This window comes from Stegostoma tigrinum, chromosome 5, assembly GCF_030684315.1.
Source record: "Stegostoma tigrinum isolate sSteTig4 chromosome 5, sSteTig4.hap1, whole genome shotgun sequence".
Lineage (NCBI taxonomy): Eukaryota > Metazoa > Chordata > Chondrichthyes > Orectolobiformes > Stegostomatidae > Stegostoma > Stegostoma tigrinum.
In genome coordinates this window covers 118,280,744-118,302,857 of record NC_081358.1, presented here as the reverse complement: position 1 = coordinate 118,302,857, position 22,114 = coordinate 118,280,744, and the positions used below count along the sequence as shown (strand labels likewise).

The window sequence follows — 22,114 nt, the reverse complement described above, 5'->3', positions numbered from 1 at the left end:
TGAATCACAGATTTGGCAGTCTATTCCAAAATATTCAGCTTATGGGCTCGTTATTTTATCCTATAACAATTGATGTTTCAAACCTTTACAGTGTGCTAAAAAGATTCCAAGACAGAAGAAGAGTAGTTCCCTCTGAGATCTTGTTCAAAATTCATAAACTGACTCCCAGATACAATCACCTAGTTACCATTCCCGTAGCAAGTGGTGGCTTGCGACAAACAAACTGAATGTGTGTTTCTTATATTGCTATGCTACGCTGGCTATTAAATGGTTTTGGATGTCCTGGGGACGTGAATGACCTGACATAAATGCATGCCAATTGTTGTTCACCCTCAGGGATTGAAAGTATAAATCAGAGATTACATACCAATAAGGACACTCTTGATCCAGTTATTGAAGTTTCGCAAGTAAAAGATACGACTCTGATTACGTACTGCCAAGCCACATTCTTGAAGCTCATTGTAGTGTGCGGCCACTTTGCTGCAGTAACCCTCATCTATTTTCTGATTTAAAGAAAGAAAACAGTGCATTAAAAGACAATACAAATATGTTTTTGCATAATCATACATCTTAATTCAGGAGAGCATGGAAATTAAACAAAAAATGGAGAATAAGGAAAGAAAAATTCATTCACGGCAAAGATTTACAGAATGCTTTAGCAAACCCAACCGCACAGCCAATAACTGCAAGCCAATGCAAGATTGCTAACCAATGACATTTAAGTCTTGGCAAACAAGTGAACTTTTAAGTTGACTACTGCCCAACGTAAGCAGAGTTTTCATCCCTAGTGGTCTCTCAAACTCATGGCATGTGCACTATTGTTCATGGTGCCATGTTTCAAAGCTAATGCATCATTGGCAGAAACTAAAGTCCTAATCTCAAATATCATCTAGGCCACCGTCATTCAAGCACTGCTTTTCCACAGTGATATTACTGTACAGAACTCCAGTCAGCACTAATTTTAGTTAATGTGTTGAATGAAGGGCATCTGGCGCAAATTCAAGCACACCTCCTCCCTCACCCCCATCCCAGGCCCCAACATGACTTTCCACATCAAGCAGATATTCACCTGCAAATCTGCCAATGTGGTATACTGCATCCGCTGTACCAGTTGTGGCTTCCTCTACATTGGGGAAAACAAGCGGAGACTTGGGGATCACTTTGCAGAACACCTACACTTGGTTTGCAATAAACAACTGCACTTCCCAATCGCGAACTATTTCAACTCCACCTCGCATTCCTTAGATGACATGTCCGTCCTGGGCCTCCTGCAGTGCCACAACGATGCCACCCAAAGCTTGCAGGAACAGCAACTCATATTCCGCTTGGGAACCCGCCAGCCCAATGGTATCAATGTGGACTTCACAAGCTTCAAAATCTTCCCTCCCCCTACTGCGTCCCAAAACCAGCCCAGCGTGTCCCCGCCTCCCTAACCTGTTCTTCCTCTTACCAATCTCCTCCTCCCACCTCAAGCCACACCTCCATTTCCTACCTACTAACCTCATCCCGCTCTCTTGACCTGTCCATCCACCCCGGACTGACCTATCCCCTCCCTACCTATACTCTCTTCTCCACCTTCGATCCATCTCCCCCTCTCTCCCTATTTATTTCAGAATCCTCTACCCATCCTCCTTTTCTGATGAAGGGTCTAGGCCCGAAACGTCAGCTTTTGCGCTCCTAACATGTTGCTTGGCCTGCTGTGTTCATCCAGCTTCACACTTTGTTATCTTAATTCTGGATTTTGTTTGTTTTTGTATTTTTAACACAAGAGTCTGCTATCATTAATGTCATTAAAATTTTTAAAAATGAAATCAAAAGTGTTCTGTAAGATGTCTATCTTGACTGAAATCTTTCCACTCAGTCAGACAGCACAGAAGAGACCTTCGAGCCATATGCCTTCTAAACTACCCTAATGAACACCTGTCCTGCTGCTTTCAGGGATCTGTTTGCAAGCACCCCAAGATCTTTCCTTTTCTCTGAGCTTCATTGTGCTGTGCCATTCGAGTACTCCTTTGTCATGTTACTTCTTCCAAAATGCCAAAGCAGACCATTCAATCCATTCAAGCTTTCACTCATTTTAATATAATCATGACAGAACTTCTACTTTGATTCCATTTCCCTGCACTATTACAGATCTCATTTCCATTTTGCAAAAGCTGTATCCACTTCCATCTTGGATATACTCAATGATTGTGCATTCACAGCTCTCTAGAATAGAAATCCAAAGATCTAAAGGACTTCCTCCTGATCTCAGGCCTAAACAGCTAGCCATTTAACCTGAGGCTGTGCCCCCTTCAACCTCAACTCCCCAAGAGAAAAATCATCCCAAGAACTATTCTATCAAGCCCATTTGTTTTGTTTGTCAAGAGATGCAGCTAAGTAGCAAAGGAGGGATTGAGAATTAGTAAAGAAAGAAATTTCAATCCCATCACCTTACTTCAATACAAGTTGGGTCTCCAGTCGTAGCTATATGTCTCTTAACTTGTAGGAACTTATTGGATTTTTGGGTCACTGTCCAACACATCTGCAAACTGAGTGGATTTTTCAATAACTTTCAGCATCTCTCTGACCTTGAACTCACAACATTTATTAGACCATTTATCAGTGACAGTGTTTCCCTTCTCACCCCTAATTCTCTTAACAGTTTGTACTACATCAGTGCAATAAAAAGAAACACGAACTTACAGAATGACTAAAATTACCAGAGCCTACCAGGTATCGTAAAATCATAGAACTCTTATAGTGTGGAAGCAGACCATTCAACCCATTGGCTCATTGAATCCACACTTCCAAAGAACATCCCACCTAGACTCGATTCCCTCCCTCCCTCCCTCCCTCACCCCCCCCCCTCACCACCACCACCCCCCCCCCCCCCCCCCCCCAATCCTTGTAACCCTGCATTTCCCACCGAGCCTCATTGTTTGCCTCAGGTAATCAGCAACATCAGTCAACAGGGAAGGAAACATATACCGGAGGACTTTTTCTTTGTCAATGTTATTAGAGTTTTTACTGAGGTCTTGCAGTAGTGGTAGTGTCCCCATCTCTATACCAGGATCAAGTCCCACTGGCTGCATAGGTTGATTTTAAAATATATGTATATTTTAGAAGTTTTACCAAGGGCTCCTGCTGCCTCTGAACCAGGTTCCAGGTTTAAATCAGCATTGACTAGAAAATATATTACAGCTCTTACCAGAATTCCTTCTTAAACGAAAATCTTTAGAAACCAAAATCATGTCTCCCCACCACTGCACATTCCAGCCAGTCAGAGCATGCCCTTCAGCCCCTCCTGCACCTTAATGAAAACACAGCCACTCTGCCATTCAGCGGGTACAGCCATAGGTATGTACCACACAGCACAGACCAACCAGTGTAAACATCCCTGATAACAAAGTGTGAAGCTGGATGAACACAGCAGGCCAAGCAGCATCTCAGGAGCACAAAAGCTGACGTTTCGGGCCTAGACCTTCCCTACACACTTCCCACCACCCCCTCCCCATGCATACACGGGGGGGGGGGGGGTGTAGAACCAGCTCTCAACACAAAGTTGCCAACTTCCAGTCCCCATCCCTTCCCTTCTTCACCCCACACCGAGGGTGCCCTACTCCCTCACAGTGCAATCGATGTTGATTACAGCCACGGGACAGGATGAGTTAGGGGTTAGGGGATACGGGATAAAGGAGACGGGATTCTGTACATGGAGTATCATTGCCAACCCTTCCACCCCAAGCCCCAGACCCAGACCCAGACCCCCAACTTCTCTCTCGTCCCCACGATCCATACCCGGACTTTCGGCCCGTTCACCCGATCCTCCTCATCCTCGTCGTCCTCCCGCTGCAGTCTCCGTTTCTCGGGATTCCGGACTCCTCCTCCGCCGCCGCTGCTGCTGCTGCTGCCGGGATCGCTCCCCGACGACGGACGGCGATCCTCCTCGGCCGAGTGACTCATCTTTCCTCGAGAGAGCAAGACAAATCAATCGCTCGCTGGCTCCCGGCGAGGCCTCCTCTTCCTGCTGATGCTTCCAACGGCAACTTCACTGCGACCCCACCACTTCCGGTTGGCAGGCGACCTCTGACAACCCCGAGCACTCTTTCCGGTTCATGCCCATGGCTACGGTTGCCATTGAAACCGCCTCCTGAATCCATCGCAAGAGCATCTCCGTGAGGAGGGACCCTTATCTGTACATTGACATAGCACCTTCCAGCCCCGCAGGTCGACCCAAATCACTCAAGAGGTAATGAGGTACATATATTTTTTTTTAAATGAGGTGGAGCCCAATGTGTCAGAGATAGTAGGAACTGCAGATGCTGGAGAATCTGAGATAACAACATGTAGAGCTGGATGAACACAGCAGGACAAGCAGCATCAGAGGAGCAGGAAAGCTGACGTTTCAAGCCTAGGCCCTTCTTTAGAAATGGGGGAGGGGAAGGGGATTCTGAAATAAATAGGGAGAGGGGGGAGGCAGATCGAAGATGAATAGAGGAGAAGATAGGCCTCCACAATTTAGAGGTCAGTACACCATACCACCACTGCACCCCTCCACAACTACGGTCCATCCCATGTCCAACTCTTCCTCTTCTCCCCACTTCCTTGACCTGACACAACCTATCTTCTCTCCCACCTATCTGCCCCACCTTGCCAACTGACCAATCTCCACTACCCCCTACCTACATCCAACTGTCACCATCCATCTGTTTATTCCCAGCTCCCTTCCCCCTCCCCAGTCCTGATGAATGGTTCTGAGCTGAAATGTCGACTCTGAGGTTGCGTGACGTGCTGTGTTCCTGCAGCTCCATGCTGTATTGATCTGACTCCCGTTCTTGCTATCTCCGAAATATAAACCGGGTCTGCTGGAGACAATACCTCTGTGAAATGGTGTTTCAGTTTCACTGATAGCATCATGTTGCATTGGATACAGCCGCCACAAAGACAAAACAAAAACAGTTAAACTTGGGAATGGCGAGTGATGGTCTGAAATGGTCCAGCTTGGACCAGTATATTTTCAAAGTGCTTCTGTTTTCTCTCCCTTCTCCCCGCCATATCTTCAAAGGAGTTGTCACTACCTTTTTGGCACCAACACCTTTTAAACAACAATATGTAGAAGTGTTGCCAACTCTGGCTGGGCATATGCCAGGAGATGACATCTCATGATCTGCCAACTTCAACTCCACCTCCCCCAAGCTCCTGTTGTTGTTCACCCAATGTGTCAATCTCTAAACAACCCCACCATCTCACGGCTTTTCAACATGTACGGGGTTTTCATTTTGAAAATCTGTCACTCGATCAATAGTGGAAGATTCATTTAAAGTGCTCACACTCTCAAAGATGACATTCTCAAGTACGTCCAGCACAAAGTAGCCTGCTTGATTGGCTCAACAGATATACATTCCATCAATCACCAACGAAGCTCCTTAGACAACACCTTCTAAATTTGTGACCACTTCTATCTCAAAGAACCAGGACACCAGTTACGTGGAAACACCACCATCTGTGAGTTCCCCTCCAATCCACTGTTCCCTCAGTACTGCTGGGTCAAAATCTTGGAGTTCCCTCCCTAACAACATTGTGGGTCTACCTGCAACACAAGGATTGCTGTGGTTGAAGAAGACAGCTCACCACCACCCTGTCAAGGGCAACTAGAGATGGGCAATTAATGATGGCCTCGCCAGCGATGCCTACAAGTCCTGCCACCATGTGCCAGGTTCAGGATAACATGAGCACACATGAACCTGTGTGAGAACTGAACTGCAAACCTTTGGAATCAAAGCCCATAGCTTAGCTTCTCAAAACCAAGAGTGAAAATCTTTCAGTTCGACCTCAAGGTCGAATTTTCCTTACCCAGAAGAGGCTATTAGAAGGTTGGGTGGGGAACTTTAATTGGGCATGAAGCAAAAATACAATTTTCCCCAATGGCATGCTGAACCTTTTCAATTGACTTCTCAGAACCTTTTAGGGTTTGTGGCCAGGAATCTGTTTTGCATTCATGAGCATGTCATTAATTCTCAATAACATTCCAGTCTGCTGGAATTATATTTACAGGTTTAATCTTGTTAGCCAAAAACAGGAAACACAAGTGTCATGAGATAACAAGGTGTAGAGCTGGATGAACACAGCAGGCCAAGCAGCATCAGAGGAGCAGGAAAGCTGATGTTTCGGGTCGAGACCCTTCTTCAGAAAGTGTCATGAGGTGTCTACCTTGTGAAGCAGACTTTTTTCTCTCAGCTCTGGAGGGTACAAACCTTTTCAATTGTTTGGTTCCTTCATTATCAAGCCATTTCTTTGTGCAAATGCTTACATAGTTAGAGGTGAAGCTAATCCACCTTGATCAGCTCATAAGTCTCAGTAATATGCAGTTGTTAAATGGTGAGCTACAGCCTGACTGGGCCAGCACACCTGCTGAAGAGAGATAGCCACACTGGCTAATGCCATCAACACTGACAGAGGAGGCTCACCTCAAAAGGAACTCAAACCAAAAGGCTATCTTTTATTTTTGTGTCCACTGTAGTACCAGTATTAATACATATGAGTAAAACACATTGATTGAACATTGGGCATCTGATGGAGATATCTGGCACCCAACCTCTCATGTGATAACCCTCTGCAGTGGCAACCTTACAATGCTAACTCACATGCATAGGAGAATAAAGCACTGAGTAGTCAGTGGTACAAAGCATAGCAGAGCACAGCTGATCATTTATCCTCATGACACCGGAGTCAGCTTCTTTTGAGTTTTCCACAGATGCTGACCTCTGCAGCTAACACCGTGCAGGCTGCTGTCATTGGTCAGAAAGGACTTCTGTTGCTATTCGTTGGGAACAGAACTTTCCTTCTCTCCTGGACAGGTTTCAGAAGATCAAGGGAGGGATTGGCACATTTTGCTTCCGCCTGCTGTCTCACATCATCAGGGGTGGGAGAGTGATGAGCAGAGATTGAATGATGCTCCCCGGTTGAAGAGAGAGGTTCTGCCCAGGTGCCTTTTAAATATGGCACCTGGACATTGAAGGACAGAAGTCACCGCAGGTTTCAGAACTTGCTGCCCATAAAATCCATTGTCATACCCCACCTGCACATTTAATGAGCTGACAAGAAGATAATTGACACGCCCGATCAGATGTTCCTCCAATTTATATGTCCACCTCCACACTTTGGCTAGCCAATGTCTTGATGACTAGTCATGAGGAAACATACTTGCATTTGAGTTCAATGTCTTACCTGCAGAGATCCACGGAGATGCTGCAAGTTAGACTGCAGATTTTAAAACCGTCTGATGTCCACAGATACACCAGAGCTACACCTCTACAATGTTTCCAGCATAGCATGTGAACAGCTTAGAAGTTTCTCAAAAGCATTCTTCCTTAATGAAATGTTATTTGTGTATGCAAATGCATAAAGTACAAATCTGTAAGAAAGAAATGGTTTGCTCTGTGCTTGTCAATTTACTGCTCTGCTATCACTTCTGAGTCCTCATGAGTTGTCAGTTTTTCATCAGCTACTCTCTCAGACTCTCTGAACCCCCAAAAGTGAAAGTTTCCTTGCTGGCAGTTGGAGAGTCTTTGATGGGCCTTTATGATCAATTAGCTTTATTTTCATGCCTGTTCAATATATCATTGAGGCTACAACGCTAAAAGACCAATTTACCTTTGTGTAATTCATCGCGCAGTGATTCAGAGCTCACAGAGCTGCATGAGGGCTAGTCCAAACCCACTGAGCAAATTCAGTATAAGGTGAGAATTTAATGTTTGGTATGTTAGTGGACCAGGAACCAATGTTGATCATTGCGCACAGGGATGCATGGTTGGTGTTAAGCTGGGAATGGTTAGAAATTAGGCAATTGAGTTTTAGAGGAGTTCAGGTGAGTGGAAAGTAAAAGATGGTCAGATGACTAAGACAGCATTAGAATAGTTGAGATAGAAGTAACAACAGATAAGAACTTAGCAGTGGATGGGATGAGGCAGAGGCACTAAACAACAATTTATGTTTTTCTGATGGATGTCAGAAGGACAGCTCAGGGCCACATAGGTTGCAAACAGTCTGGGTCATCATGGGATAGTAGCCAAAAACAGAAATTGAATTGCCAGTGAGAGGAATTGGGGTTGAGAAAACACGAGTCTGTGGCAGAAGCTGAAACCAATGGCTTTTGTCTTCCTTGGATGATTTCAATGACTGAGGACAGAAACAGAAACCATTGCAGTAGATTCTCTGACCTAATTGGATAGCTAAGAGGGTATTATTTTAGGTCTTAATTATGATTTTTAAAATTCTAATAGAACCACCAAATAGGTGAACAGATTAGCGCAAAACTTTAAACAAATGATGATTGTATTTATATTAGACTAAGGAGGGAGATGTCTCAGTAGAGAAACCATTAATAAGTTCAAACAGACTTCTGCTTTCTAACTGTAGCAAAATCATAAACATATTTCTTGGGAAACAAGCATATTTATTTGAATATAAACAGGAACAATCAAAATCTTCCACATAATATTTCTCACATTAGCAAAGAGAACATTTTCCTTCAGGAGTTAATGGTGTGAAATAATTTTTGTTAAAAACAGCCCAAAATGTAAAGATTTTATTTGTAAGATTGTTCATTCAGTAGAATAAATAAATGAAAATGTACATCTCAATATTGGCTGTAGTAACAGGTATGATCACACATATATTTACAGCTTGCATCAGCAAAGTACAACAGTTAATTGCTCACTGTGTTACGGTAAGAGTTCAGAAACCACTATGCGTAATGCAATCAAAAATAGGGAAAATGAACACTAGGAATAGAAATATTTTTCCCAGTAAACCGGAACCTGATAGCATTCATTGCAGAACAATGATAAATCATGCATATGTTTCATTATCACGTCCATGTAAATATTATTACCCAAAGCTACTTTTAAGATGTCATTTTACTAATTCTTAAATAGACTTGAACGTTTTCTCATATTGTGCTCAGATCAATGGTGATATGTTTGTATATTTGTGTATTTCCTTTGAAACTTGAGCTGAACATGAACTCACGATTGTCTGTCACCACAAATGTAAATGATCGCGGAGCCTGGATGTTTAGTTCTTGGAATTTTACAAATTTCTCTTTATTGTTTTCCCAGCGGTAGATCTGGGTGAATGAGTAGTCACTCCCAAGGATAGCATACTGCCAGTTGTTTATTCTGAGAGGTTGAAAAACCATGGCACCGCGGGAGGGAAAGGACTGTTTCACCACAAACCTGGAATTCTCCCATTTCATCATTTTGGAGTCGCCTATGAATCTGTTCAGGCAAATGTAGAGATCATCATTAACAACAAAATGTTTCACTGCGTACACATCTTCCATGTCTGGGATATCCGTGCGCCACACAAACTCCTTCTGGCTTTTATTCCACTGGAAGATGACAGGACGTTGGGAACTACTTGACAAGATTAAATGTGGCTTGTTAGCTATTTCAAGATATTCCACATCTGTGTCTCTGAACCAAGAATGGAGACTCTGATGGGAGTAAAATCCATTTCCATTCCACTTGTACACAGTAGTTGAACCAGCCTTTGAAGTGTCTGCAATCACAAAGTACCTCTCTGTTTCTATTTCAAATGTTTCAATATCATTGGGTTTTCTGATTTTGAAGTTGTCCACGTCTTGCATCTTGATGAACTTGTTGGAAAAACTATCCCTTTTGTAGATATGGGAGCCGCCAAACAGCTGGGCCACAATAACAAACAGCTGAGCATCAATGATCAGTGGTTTGCAAAACACAGTGGAGCTGCCTACGCCAGGAGAAGGAAAGTTAATTATTCATATGCACAGATGAAAGGATCTAACACTGTTATCATTGTTAGTGCTGTCGCTTTTGGTTGTCATAGTTGGAACAGAAACAGTGGAATAGGGCCCCAGAATGGGGAGAACATCTTAATAATTAACAGTTTGCATATAAAATGTCTTCAAAGCAGTAAAGCTACCCAAGGGTGTTAAAAAACAAGTTTCAGACCAAACCAGATTTAAAGGTAGGAGCAAATTACTGCTGGAATCTGTACTGAAAACAACCAATGCTGAAGATCATAGTGGGTCAGACAGCACCCATGGAGAGAGAGCAAGCAAAGGTTTCAAGTCTAGATGACTCTTCATCAGGGTCATCTCGACTCGAAACATTAGCTTGTTCTCTCTGCATGGATGCAGCCTAACCCGCTGTGGTCTCCAGATTTAAAGGTATTAGGCGACCAAAAGCTTGGTCACATACATATTTTAAGAGCATCTTTGAGGAGGAAAATGAAATAGAGATGCAGAGAGGTTTAGGGAGAGAGTTTTAAAATTTAGGACATGGCCACTAAAAGTGATGAATTGAAAATTGGAAACAGGGAGGAGGCCATAATTAGTGGAGCAGAGGGATCTCAAATTGTCAGGCCGAAAACTGGACAGGTTACTCTTGCATTTATATACACAACCTTTAACAAAATAATATATCCCAAAATGATTCATGGGACCATTTTTATATGATATTCAAACCCAAAAAGCAAATTTTAGAACATATGACCAAAGGTTTTGTCAATGGAGGTAGGCTTTGCAGAGTTTTTTAAATGATGAAAGGAAAATTGTCAAGTTTAGGAAGGAAATTTCAAAACTGAGACAGAGGCAGCTGAAGCTACAGTCACCTTTAATTGGGGATATTCATGAGTCTGGAATTAGAGGGATGCTGTAGAGGGATGCTTTTTGGAGGGCAAGTATGGCGAGAGGAGATTACAGAGGTAGGGAAGGATGAAGTCATGGAAAGATTTGCAAAGCAGAACAAGAATTTTAAAATAAAGGCATTACTTAACCGAGAGCCAACGTACTTCATAAAGCATGAGGTAATGGGTAAACGGATTTAACATGAGAAAGTAGTTTCCTCGTACATGAAACAACGACAGTTAAGATGCAAGTAAAGCAAGCAATTAAGAATACAAATGGTCTGATAAAAATGTAGGAATAGGACCAAAACATTCACCCTTTCAAGCCCCATATTCAAGATAGTCATGGCTGATTGAGCACTTCAATGCCTTTTACCCACACCAACCCATAACCCTGTACACCAACTGATTATCAGAAATCTCTCAGCTTCCAGTTTAAATAGACTCAAAGATTGAGCTTTCACAGCCTTCTGGGGAGAGAAGTCCAAAGATTTGCTACCCTTTGAGTTAAAAAATTCTCATCTCAATTCCTACAGAATCCCTCTGATTTTTAAGTTATGCACCCTGGTTTGAAACATCTCAGCTAGGGAGACATCATGTCTGCATCTACCCTGTCTATCCCTTTGAGTCTTTTGTAGGTTTCAACAAATCACTTCTCATTCTTTGCAACTCTAGAAAATACAGGCCCAGTTTTCCCATTTTCATTTCATCAAGCAGTTCCACCATCTCAGGAACAAGTCTGGTGAATTGACAGCTTTTGTTCCAAAGGAACTGGAGTGTAAGAACAAATAAATTTTATTGCAGTTGTAAAGAGTGTTGGAGAAGTCACACCCTGACTACTAAGTGCAGTTTGGTCACTGTACCGAAAGAAGTATATACCTGCCCAAGAGGAAGTGCAATGAAGGTTCACTAGTCTTGTCCTTGAGAGAAGTGGATTGCCTTGTAAGGGGAGATTGATAGATGCCCTATATTCCCCAGCGTCCAGAATGAGAGGCAATCTCATTGCAGCACCTAAAATCTTAAGTCACTTGAAAAACAGGTGCTGAGAACATATTTCTATTGGCAGGGGAATCCAGACATGGAATCAGAGTTCCAGAATAAGGGGTTGGCCGATTATGACTGAATTAAGGAGAAATTTCTTTATGCAAAGAGTTGTGAATCTTTGGAATTTTCCACCCTAGACAAATGTGGAAAGTCAGCTACTGAGTATATTCAAGACAAACTTCAAGTTTTGATGCCTAAGGGAATTGAGGGATATGGCATAGCACAGAGAGGTAGACTGAGGTAAAAGACCAGACACGATCTTATTGCATGGCACAGCTGTTACAAAGGGAAAAATGGCCCACTCCAGCTCCTATTTTATGTTTTGGGTACCAAGGCTAGAATGTGGGAGTCCACCTAGGAATGTATCAAAATAAAAACAACGTACTGTAGATCTGAAATCAGATAAGAGCTGGAAAAAGTCAGCAGGTCTCTTCACCATCACCAGCACTCCTTTTGCCTTTTGCTAGACAATCTCTTCCACTTGCTCCTTTACCCATCTTTTCTACACCATCACTTTTCCAGCAACCCTTCAGTTCTGAAAAAGTTATACCGGAGTCAAAATGTTAAGTCCTTTTCTTTCTCTACAGTTGCACCTAAGCCTGTACAGCACTTTCTGTTTTCATTAAAGGAGTGTATTAGAATAGACAAATCTAGTAGTATTAAAGCTTTGGAAAAGGATTTCAGCAGCAGATCAGCTAGCAGGAATGGAATTTGGACGATGATACAAAAAGGTGATCTTTGTGATGGCATAAATATACAGTCATAAACTTATCTTGGTATCCAAAATGACACCAAGGAGAGATGGATAGTGTCTGTGTTAGGGAATGGATTTCGGAGCAGCAATCAAAGGCAATAGTTTCAGTCTTCACAATATTCAGTTGGAGGAAATTTCTTGTTTGTCCAGCACCGGATATCAGATAAGCAGTCTGATAATTTTGCAACAGTGGACAATGAAGAAAGTGGGTGATGAAGAACAGGTTGATGTCAATGTACATGTGAAAACTAAAGCTGCATTTTCAGGTTATTTCAGAAGGAGCAACATGTAAGAAATAGGACCTTCAGAGTAGAACCTTCAGAGACATCAGAGGTAACAGTGCAGGAGAAACCACGGCAAGTGATGCTCTAGCTAGGGTTGGATAGATAAATAACTGTATAGGGCCATGTTTATACCAAACAGCAGGAATAGCAAGGGACAGTGTTAAGTGATTCCATGACCATTAGATCATATTTAAGCCCTGTAGACCTGACACATCCAGTTGTGCATGGTGGAGGCTTACAACTCACTGGAGGAGGAGGTTCCACAAGAATATCAATCTTCAATGATGGACAAGTCCAGTACATCAGTGCAAAAAAAATTGACTGTGAAATCTAACATTTGCAGAAAATTACCGAGCTCAGTCCTGCAGAGAGCGAGAGAGAGCAGGACAAATTCAACCCTGCCATTACTGCCCCACCAGTCTACTCTTGATCATCAGTAGAGTGATGGAAAACATAGAACATAGAACAGTACAGCACAGAACAGGCCCTTCAGCCCACAATGTTGTGCCGACCATTGATCCTCATGTATGCACCCTCAAATTTCTGTGACCATATGCATGTCCAGCAGTCTCTTAAATGACCCCAATGACCTTGCTTCCACAACTGCTGCTGGCAACGCATTCCATGCTCTCACAACTCTCTGTGTAAAGAACCCGCCTCTGACATCCCCTCTATACTTTCCACCAACCAGCTTAAAACTATGACCCCTCGTGCTAGCCATTTCTGCCCTGGGAAATAGTCTCTGGCTATCAACTCTATCTATGCCTCTCATTATCTTGTATACCTCAATTAGGTCCCCTCTCCTCCTCCTTTTCTCCAATGAAAAGAGACCGAGCTCAGTCAACCTCTCTTCATAAGATAAGCCCTCCAGTCCAGGCAGCATCCTGGTAAACCTCCTCTGAACCCTCTCCAAAGCATCCACATCTTTCCTATAATACGGTGACCAGAACTGGACGCAGTATTCCAAGTGCGGTCTAACCAAAGTTTTATAGAGCTGCAACAAGATCTCACAACTCTTAAACTCAATCCCCCTGTTAATGAAAGCCAAAACACCATATGCTTTCTTAACAACCCTGTCCACTTGGGTGGCCATTTTAAGGGATCTATGTATCTGCACACCAAGATCCCTCTGTTCCTCGACACTGCCAAGAATCCTATCCTTGATCCTGTACTCCGCTTTCAAATTCGACCTTCCAAAATGCATCACCTCGCATTTATCCAGGTTGAACTCCATCTGCCAGCTCTCAGCCCATCACCAAATGCACAAGCAGCACTTGCTTAGCAATAACCCACCCAGTGCCGCTCAGTTTGGTCCTCTCAGGTCCTGACCTCATTATAGCCTTGGTTTAAACATGGACAAAAGGGCTGAATTTCAGAGGTGAGGTTAGAGTGACTGCCCTGGACATCAAAGCTAAATTTGACCAAGAGTGATATCAGGGAGCTCCAGCAAAACTGAAGTCAATGGGAATCATAGAGAAATTTCTTGCTGATTTGAGTTATACCTGGCACACCGGAAGAAGCTTGTGGTTTTTGGAAGTCAGGCAAAGCAGCTCCAGGACATCTCTGCAAGAGTTCCTCAAGGAGGCCCATCCCATTTTCATCTGCTTCATCAATGATCTTCCCTCCATCATAAAGTCAGAAGTGGGGATGTTTGTTGAAGATTGCTAATGTTCAGTACTGTTTGTGACTCCTCGGATACTAAAACAATCCAGTTTCAAATGGAGCAAGAATGGACAATATCCAGGTTTAATTAACAAGTGGCAAGAAACATTCACGTCACACAAATGCTAGGCAATGACCATCTCCAACAAGAGAGAATTTAATTGTCACCCCTTGACACTAAATCGCGTCACCATTACTGAATCCCCATTATCAACATCCTGGGGGTTACTATCGACCAGAAACTGGACTGGACTCACCATATGGCTAGGAATCCTACAGTAACTCACATCCCAACTCCCCAAATCCCCAAAGCGTCAAGGCACAAGTCAAGAGCTTGATGGAGTAGTCCCCACTTGCCTGGATAAGCACAGCTCCAACAATACTGAAGATGTTTTATACTGTTCAGGACAAAGCGCCCACTTGAATGGCATAACATCCACCACTGATGCTCAATAACAGCAGTGCAAACATCTACAAGTGAGTGAGGACCAATGGAGCGAGTGGGTCTGAGATCAAGCTTCACAAAGATGTATTGCGAGTAAACCCCATTAAGAAGTTTCTGGTCCCATGTTTACACTGATCTGGTTTTCACATGGCTCTCTTTTGAGTTAGGCCCTGAGTTTAGGGCTGCCATCATTATAGGGGACAATGGTCAGTGAAGCATATGTTTCACTTATTCCATAGCTTGAATCTTTTCACTTCATTACAGAAATGTACTAGAGAGGGTGCAGAGGAGATCGACGACGATGTGGCCGACAGTCAAGAAATTCAATTATAAGGAAAAATTGCACAGGTTGGGGTTGTTCCCCTTGGAACAGAGAAGACTTAGAGGAGATTCAGTCAAGATATATAAAATTGTCAGGGACATAAATAAAGCGATGGAAAGGACCTTAGCAAAATGGTTATTGACTACAGAACATGCATTTAAAATGAATGATGAAAAGATTAGATGGGAGATTAGGAAATGTGGTTTCATCCGAAGGGTGGTAGGGATCTGAAACTCACTACCTGAAGGAGGAACAGAGACAGAAACCCTCAACTATTTTAAAAGATGTCTGGATCTGTACCTCAATTGTTGTAATTATCAAGACTACAATCCAAATGACGAAGCTCGGAAGACTCAACTTTCAGCAGCACAGACATGATTGGCCATTGTACGCTGCTCTACAGAAGTTCACCAAGACACCTTACACAGCACCTTCAAAATCTGTGACCAATACCATAAAAAAGGACAAAAGCAGCATATACAAGGGAACAGATCCACCTGAAAATTCCCTTCTAAACCATTCACCATCCTGAGTTGGCCACTGCCATTCCTTCAGTGTCACTGGGCTGAAATGTTAGAACTACCTCCCTACAACAAGTGGATAGGGGGATTCAAGAAGGCACTTCTCAACCATCTTCTCATGGACACTTGTTTAGGCAGTAAATGCTGGCACATCCATCAATGTCCACATCCCATCAATGAATAAAAGAAAGTCTTCAGCCAGAAGTGCAAATTGTTTGATTCTCAGCCTGCTTTGCATGCCCCCAGTATCACAGATGCCATTCTTCATCCAGTTCGAATCACTCTACTTGATATTAAGGCACTAAATACTGTGAAGTGTATGTACCCTGACAATATTCCAGCAATAGTACTGAAGACCTGTACTTAGAATTTACCATGTGCCTAGCCAAGCTGTTCCAGTATAACATTGGCAACTACCCAGCGATGTGGAATTGGTATGTCCTGTACACAAAAGCAGGACAAATCAAACCTAGCTAGTTAGTGGGCCTTCAGTCTACTCTTGGTTATCTATGAAGTGATGGAACGTGTCATCAACAGTGCTATCAAGCAGCATTTGCTAAGCAATTTCCTGCTCACTGATGCTTAGTTTGCATTCCACCAGGACCACTTAGCTCCTGACCTCATTATAGCCTTGGTTCAAACACAGACAAAAGAACTGAACTCCAGAGATGAGGTGAAAGTGACTGCCCTTAACATCAAAGCCATATTTTCACCAATCATGGCATCAGGGAGCCCTATCAAAACTGGGGTCAATGACTCAGACTCACAGGTTAACTCCCTGCTGCTTGAAATCATACCCAGCACAAAGGTTGCACGTCAGTCATCCCAGCTCCAGGACATTGCAGGTTCAAAATCCTGGAACTCCCTCTCTAAAAGCACTATGATGTTAGGTGTAAGAAGGCACTTCACCATCTTTCAAAGGCAGTAAAGGATTTTTAATAAATAGTGGCCAAGCCTGCAGCTCCCATTTGCCCTGAATGAAGGAAAAAAATATAAGGATTGGGTCCAAGGTGAAAACAATCCCAGCCAACTAAATGATTAAGGAGAGGAGTTCGAGGAGAACGTAAAAAGTTGAAGGGAAATTAAGGAGGGAAGTTTACTTTTGTCATTTGTGACTTGAAAACAGCTGTTTAAGTACTATGTGATGGGTGGAAACCTTATTCAAGCATGCAGTTCCTGAAAAGATGGAAACAGATTTGAGAGAAAGCAACACAGTTGAGATCTTTGGAGAGAAAAAGGAGGTTTAAGATGAGCATTAGTTTGCAAGGACATTGGAGTAAAGGTTATTTTCTGAGGAGAGGTTTTATAAGGCTGAACTGAACAAGAGATGGACAATATGTAAAGATGGAACTGTTACCAATATCAGTTCACACAGGAACCAGCATGTTGGGCAATTAGCGGTTTACAGTGAAAAGAATTAAAGGATCTTAAACAGCTCATTACAATTTCAACACAGATCACTGTTTCAGGGAACTGATTATTTTACCAATAATGTTGTCATAATTTCTGAAAACCATCTCCACGTGATCCCATTCAAAAAAGCTGCACTTCCCCACGATAGGTTGAGCAATAACAACATGGGCATCATTCATAAAAGTGAAGGCTTCAATGGAAAGGGACTGAAACGGTAGAGACTGATCAAGGACAAATTCTGAAAAATCAAAAAAGGCAGAAATTAGTTAATCTGTAAATTAGACTGTTTAATTTTAATCCTGATGAAAATACTTGCTGCACTCACCTGTAGTCATGCAGTCAAATTCCTTCAGTGAGAGATTATTAATTTTATCATCCTGATACTCTGCTGGACTGGCACAGTCAATCTGATCAACTGTGGCATTTGTGCTGCTTAACCACGCCACTAACCATTTCAGTTTGCAATCACAATGAAAAGAATTCCCTCTAAGATCTCTGCAAAGAAACATAATTATGATTCAGAAATAGTCTTTGGAAATACATAGCTGATGGAGGAACATCAGCGTTCCTGTTCTTGAAAACAAGTATTTACACAGTTGGAAAATGCCAGGCTGAAAAGCACAGAGATGCAGTATCATTGCATGTAAATGTTCAAAATAAAATTAAGCTACTGTACTTTCACAAGCTTTCTGAGTATTAAGTTTTCAACATCAACTAAAAATACTGGGAAGTCAAATAAGCAACTCCGAAATATCTTCTTCAAGTCTTGTTTAATTTAATGAATAAACAAGAGCTGTTTTCTGTTTGCCGAATCTGATTATGCTGTAAGAATATAAACTATAAAGATGCCTTGACAACATAACAGTTTCAGGAATCAAATCATTTTCCGTAATGATATCTTAAGTAGACATCAAAAAAGGAAAAAGTTTCCTTTTTGAATTGCTTTACAGTAATTGTAATCAAATTTTAGCAAAACAGTGTCATATCACATTTTTACTTTTTCTGTTCTATGGTACAAAATGTTGAAAAATTGCTAACAGTAAGGAAAATTCAGTGGAATAAAATAGATGTCAAATGAACTATTATATACTTGTAACAAGTATTTGTTAATTTTTTTTTGCTCATAGCACAATACTTCCACCCAGTGTCCTGTCTCACCCTAAGAAAGCATTTCTTTTTAAATGAAACTTCATCAATTCGTGTTACATCATTGTAAATTAATACCAAGCTCCTGACAAATCAGATGCACCAAAATGAACCTCCAGACAGCATAGGTTGCCTGGGATCAGCACGCAGTAAAAGAGTGAATTTCCATACATTATATGTTTGATGTTAATGTTTAATGGTGACTTTGAACACTGATGAATATTCTAAATCGGCTGTCAATTTAACAGTCTTCTTCTTCAAACATTTCCTTTTCTGATATATTTTGGTTGGATATTGACCTAAATTCCTTTCTGCTTCATTTTCTTTATCAAAAAAGTTTCCTATGTGTAAGACCCCACACTTAATATGCATTGTCTGAACTAAAATGTAACCACTTCTTTACACTGATAAAACATTTAGTTCTCTCAGGACAGTGACTTCAAAGGAATTTGGGTATTTACATATACATATTAATCAATTAAACCTTCTAACTAATAAAAGGTTTAACAGCATCTTAGATAACAAAGTGTGGAGCTGGATGAACACAGCATCTTAGATTTGTTTAGTACATCCTCATAAGTGGTGTGACCCTTTGATCTTTTACTTATAAATTCTGTGTCTGATACTGTCTCTCACGACCGCCTGAAGAAGGAGTAAGACTCCGAAAGCTTGTGCTTTCAAATAAACCTGTTGGACTATAACCTGGTGTCGTGTGCCAACACTGGCACCTCCACATCATGAGGAAACTCAACACAGCCAAGGTACTGAAATGGTGCAGTTTAATCCTCACCAACTCAGTGTCAAACCTACCTCCAATCCACCTCCAAGAATCCAGGCTGCTACCTAGTGAGCAAATAACCATACAATACTGACTGGGGGAAGGGCAAGCATGAACCAATTCAAAGCCTCTGCAAACATTTAGTAACAAAACAAATACATAGAATTCCCATGCAGTACTCTCAGGGCTAGCTGAAAGAAATCCAAGTTGTACCACCAAGACTATAACTCTATTCTTGCCAGAGCGTCACCCAAAAGCTTGTGCCCTTTGACAACCAATATGCCCCCAACTGTACAACCAAACTCAGGGCAAAATCCAAGCAGAATGTTTTGCAAAATTTAATCTAGATCATCAAAATCAGCAGTATCACCACTGATGTATGACACACATAACTCAGCAAATTCCACAGTTAAATACTCAGATTACAAAATGCAAGAGAATTGTTTCAGTGAAGATGGCAGAAGTTTTTTGGTACTAAGAACCAAAGATCCTAATACTTCTGAAGAAGGGTCACTGGACTAACCTTTATTTTCTCTTCACCGATGCAGCCAGACCTACTGCTTATCTCCAGCAATTTCTATTTTTCTTTGTTCAAAGTGTCCAAATTCCTAACTCCTGGCCAGAAACCAGAAACAATTGGCAAAGGTAGATAACTTTGACATTGAGGACATCAGAAAACTGTTTTCAATTTAAATAGTATGGTAACATAGTATTATGTTGCTGGATTGCTAATCCAGTAGTTATCAATCCAGATTGATAACCTGAAGTCATAAATTCAAATCCCACCAAAGAACAAAGAAGTGGCCCTTCGGCCCTCCAAGCCTGTGCAGATCCAGATTCTCTATCTAAACCTGTCGCCTGTTTTCCAAGGATTTGTATCCCTCTGCTCCCTACCCATTCATGTATCTGTCTACATACATCTTAAATGACGCTATCAAGCCCGCCTCTACCACCTCCACTGGCAACGTGTTCCAGGCACCCACCACCCTCTGAGTAAAGAACTTTCCACACATATCTCCCTTAAACTTTTCCTCCCTCACCTTAAAATCGTGACCCCTAGTAATTGAGTCCCCCACTTTGGGAAAAAGCTTCTTGCTATCCATCAAGCAGCTGCAATGTTTAAACTAAACTAATTTAATTTGGAATTTAAAAGTTAATCTTAGTAATGGTGACCATGAAACTAGTGAATTGTTTTAAAACCTGGCTGCCAGCTCACACTTTCAAGTGCCGGGGAAAATTTGTACAAAGTAGATGCTCTTGTTGCAGCCAATGGTAGTGGGAAATTCATCAAAATCTGCAAACTAGCAATTGTCCAAGGTGGACGGATATCCTAAAAAATCATAAAATCTGTTCTGAGGGTCATCTTCCACAGGCAGGACATAAGCAATGTAGCAGATGCGAAATCTAAAACAGTTGATCCTTCAATTCCTAGCATCAGGGAGACAGCCAAGTGCGCACCTACAACAGTGATACCTCAAGATTGAAGGCAGTTGGCATTATTTAAAAATCCAGCAATATGTGGTGATTGCCTGGAACAAGGTCATCATCTAAAGCATCCGGAATGGAGGCAGGTAGCACTTGACCAATCTACTTTGTCCTTCCCCTTCTCAGATGCTCAGACAAGATTAGTTAACTCTAATGGAAGGCATAATTAGATTGAGTGCAAAATAAGCAGTGATCAATCTTGTCATGACTTGCCAGATGGATTTGTTTAAAGTTATCCTGATGAATGAAGAATCTTAAGACCCTAAGACATCTTATGAGACATCTGCGAACAAGAAGCAAAATAATGTGCAGATTGAACTTGGTGCTCGGAAATACTGACCTTGAATCCCTATTATGTTAAAATTGGCACCTGGAGTTTCCATCTGTCTTCTTCCAATCTCCTAAATGATAATGTTGCCACAATCCCATAGGGCTATAGGGATGTACTCTCATTGGAGACAGAGATGACTGGTCATGAGTTTAACCTGTGAATCACCACACCTCAGGCAAGGAGTGAGGTTAGAAAGGCAGGACCTTCATTAGTAGCCTCGGAGAGTGTAAGAATCAAGCATGCGCTGCTGGTGTTACTCTGCACCAGCCATCCAGCCAACGGAGCAAACCAAGCCCCATTCTCCCCTATTCCTGATCATAACACTAAACGCAACATAATATAAATCACCATTTATTCAGTTGCTGCAATGATTTTGCTGACCTTGCAGTGGTAGATTAGGATGCATAGAACCCTACAGTGTGGGAGCAGGCCGTTCCACCCACAGAGTCCACACCAGCCCTCTGAAGAGCTTCCCACCCAGACCCAACACCACCTATCCCTATAACTCTGTATTTTCCATGGCTAGTCCACCTAACCTATACATCCCCAGACACTATGGGCAATTTAACACAGCCAATCCACCTAACCTGCAAGTCTTTGGACTGTGGGAAGAAGCCAGCGCATCTGGATGAAACCCACACAGACATAGGGAGAACATGCAAACTTCACACAGACAGTCACACAAGGCTTGAATTAAACCCAGGTCCCTGGTACTGTGAGGCAACAGTGCTAGCCACTGAGGCACCATGCTGCCCATCAGTGCAATTATCCTCTGTCTAATGAGGTTTTGTGCCAGGAGTGTTTGCTCATTGTGTTTGTGGTGTTTTAATTTTATTGCCAGATTCCATTCAGATTAGATTCCCTACAGTGTGGAAACAGGCCCTTCGGCCCAACAAGTCCACACTGCCCTTGGGGCATCCCACCCAGACCCATCCCCCTATAACCCACACACCCCTGAACACTATGGGCAATTTAACACGGCCAATCCACCTAGCCTGCACATCTTTGGACTGTGGGAGGAAACCGGAGCACCCGGAGGAAACCCACGCAGACACAGGGCGAATGTGCAAACTCCACACAGACAGTTACCCGAGGCTGGAATCGAACCTGGGTCCCTGGAGCTGTGAGACTGCAGTGCTAACCACTGAGCCACCGTGCCACCCCACAGATTTGTCTAAAACAAATTATGGCTAAATTTCATAGGGATTCTCTTGATATCCAGCCACAAGTTTTGTTTTGAGGCAAAATTGTCAGAGTCCTAGTCAAATAGTATAAGTGG

The 22,114-nt window shown here is 42.4% G+C and overlaps 2 protein-coding genes across 3 annotated transcripts in view; both read right to left on the bottom strand.

Annotated features, from left to right (window-relative positions):
* rnmt (RNA (guanine-7-) methyltransferase) overlaps positions 1-4,055 on the bottom strand; it is a 34,408-nt gene extending 30,353 nt beyond the window's left edge. The window contains exons 1-2 of the mRNA XM_048530004.2: positions 3,781-4,055; positions 368-503 (exon numbers count right to left, since the gene is read on the bottom strand). Coding sequence (XP_048385961.1) covers positions 368-503; positions 3,781-3,945 — 301 coding nt within the window. The 5' untranslated portion in view covers positions 3,946-4,055. The remainder of the gene's footprint in view (positions 1-367; positions 504-3,780) is intronic.
* A 4,356-nt stretch (positions 4,056-8,411) lies between these two features.
* Positions 8,412-22,114, bottom strand: part of LOC125451963 (leucine-rich glioma-inactivated protein 1-like) — a 32,521-nt gene continuing 18,818 nt past the window's right edge. The window contains exons 4-6 of one of the 2 annotated variants that reach the window (XM_048529784.2): positions 17,421-17,590; positions 17,169-17,333; positions 8,412-9,753 (exon numbers count right to left, since the gene is read on the bottom strand). In XM_048529784.2, the coding sequence (XP_048385741.2) occupies positions 8,933-9,753; positions 17,169-17,333; positions 17,421-17,590 (1,156 nt within the window). In that variant the 3' untranslated portion in view covers positions 8,412-8,932. The remainder of the gene's footprint in view (positions 9,754-17,168; positions 17,334-17,420; positions 17,591-22,114) is intronic. The other variant, XM_048529783.2, reaches the window with a different exon arrangement.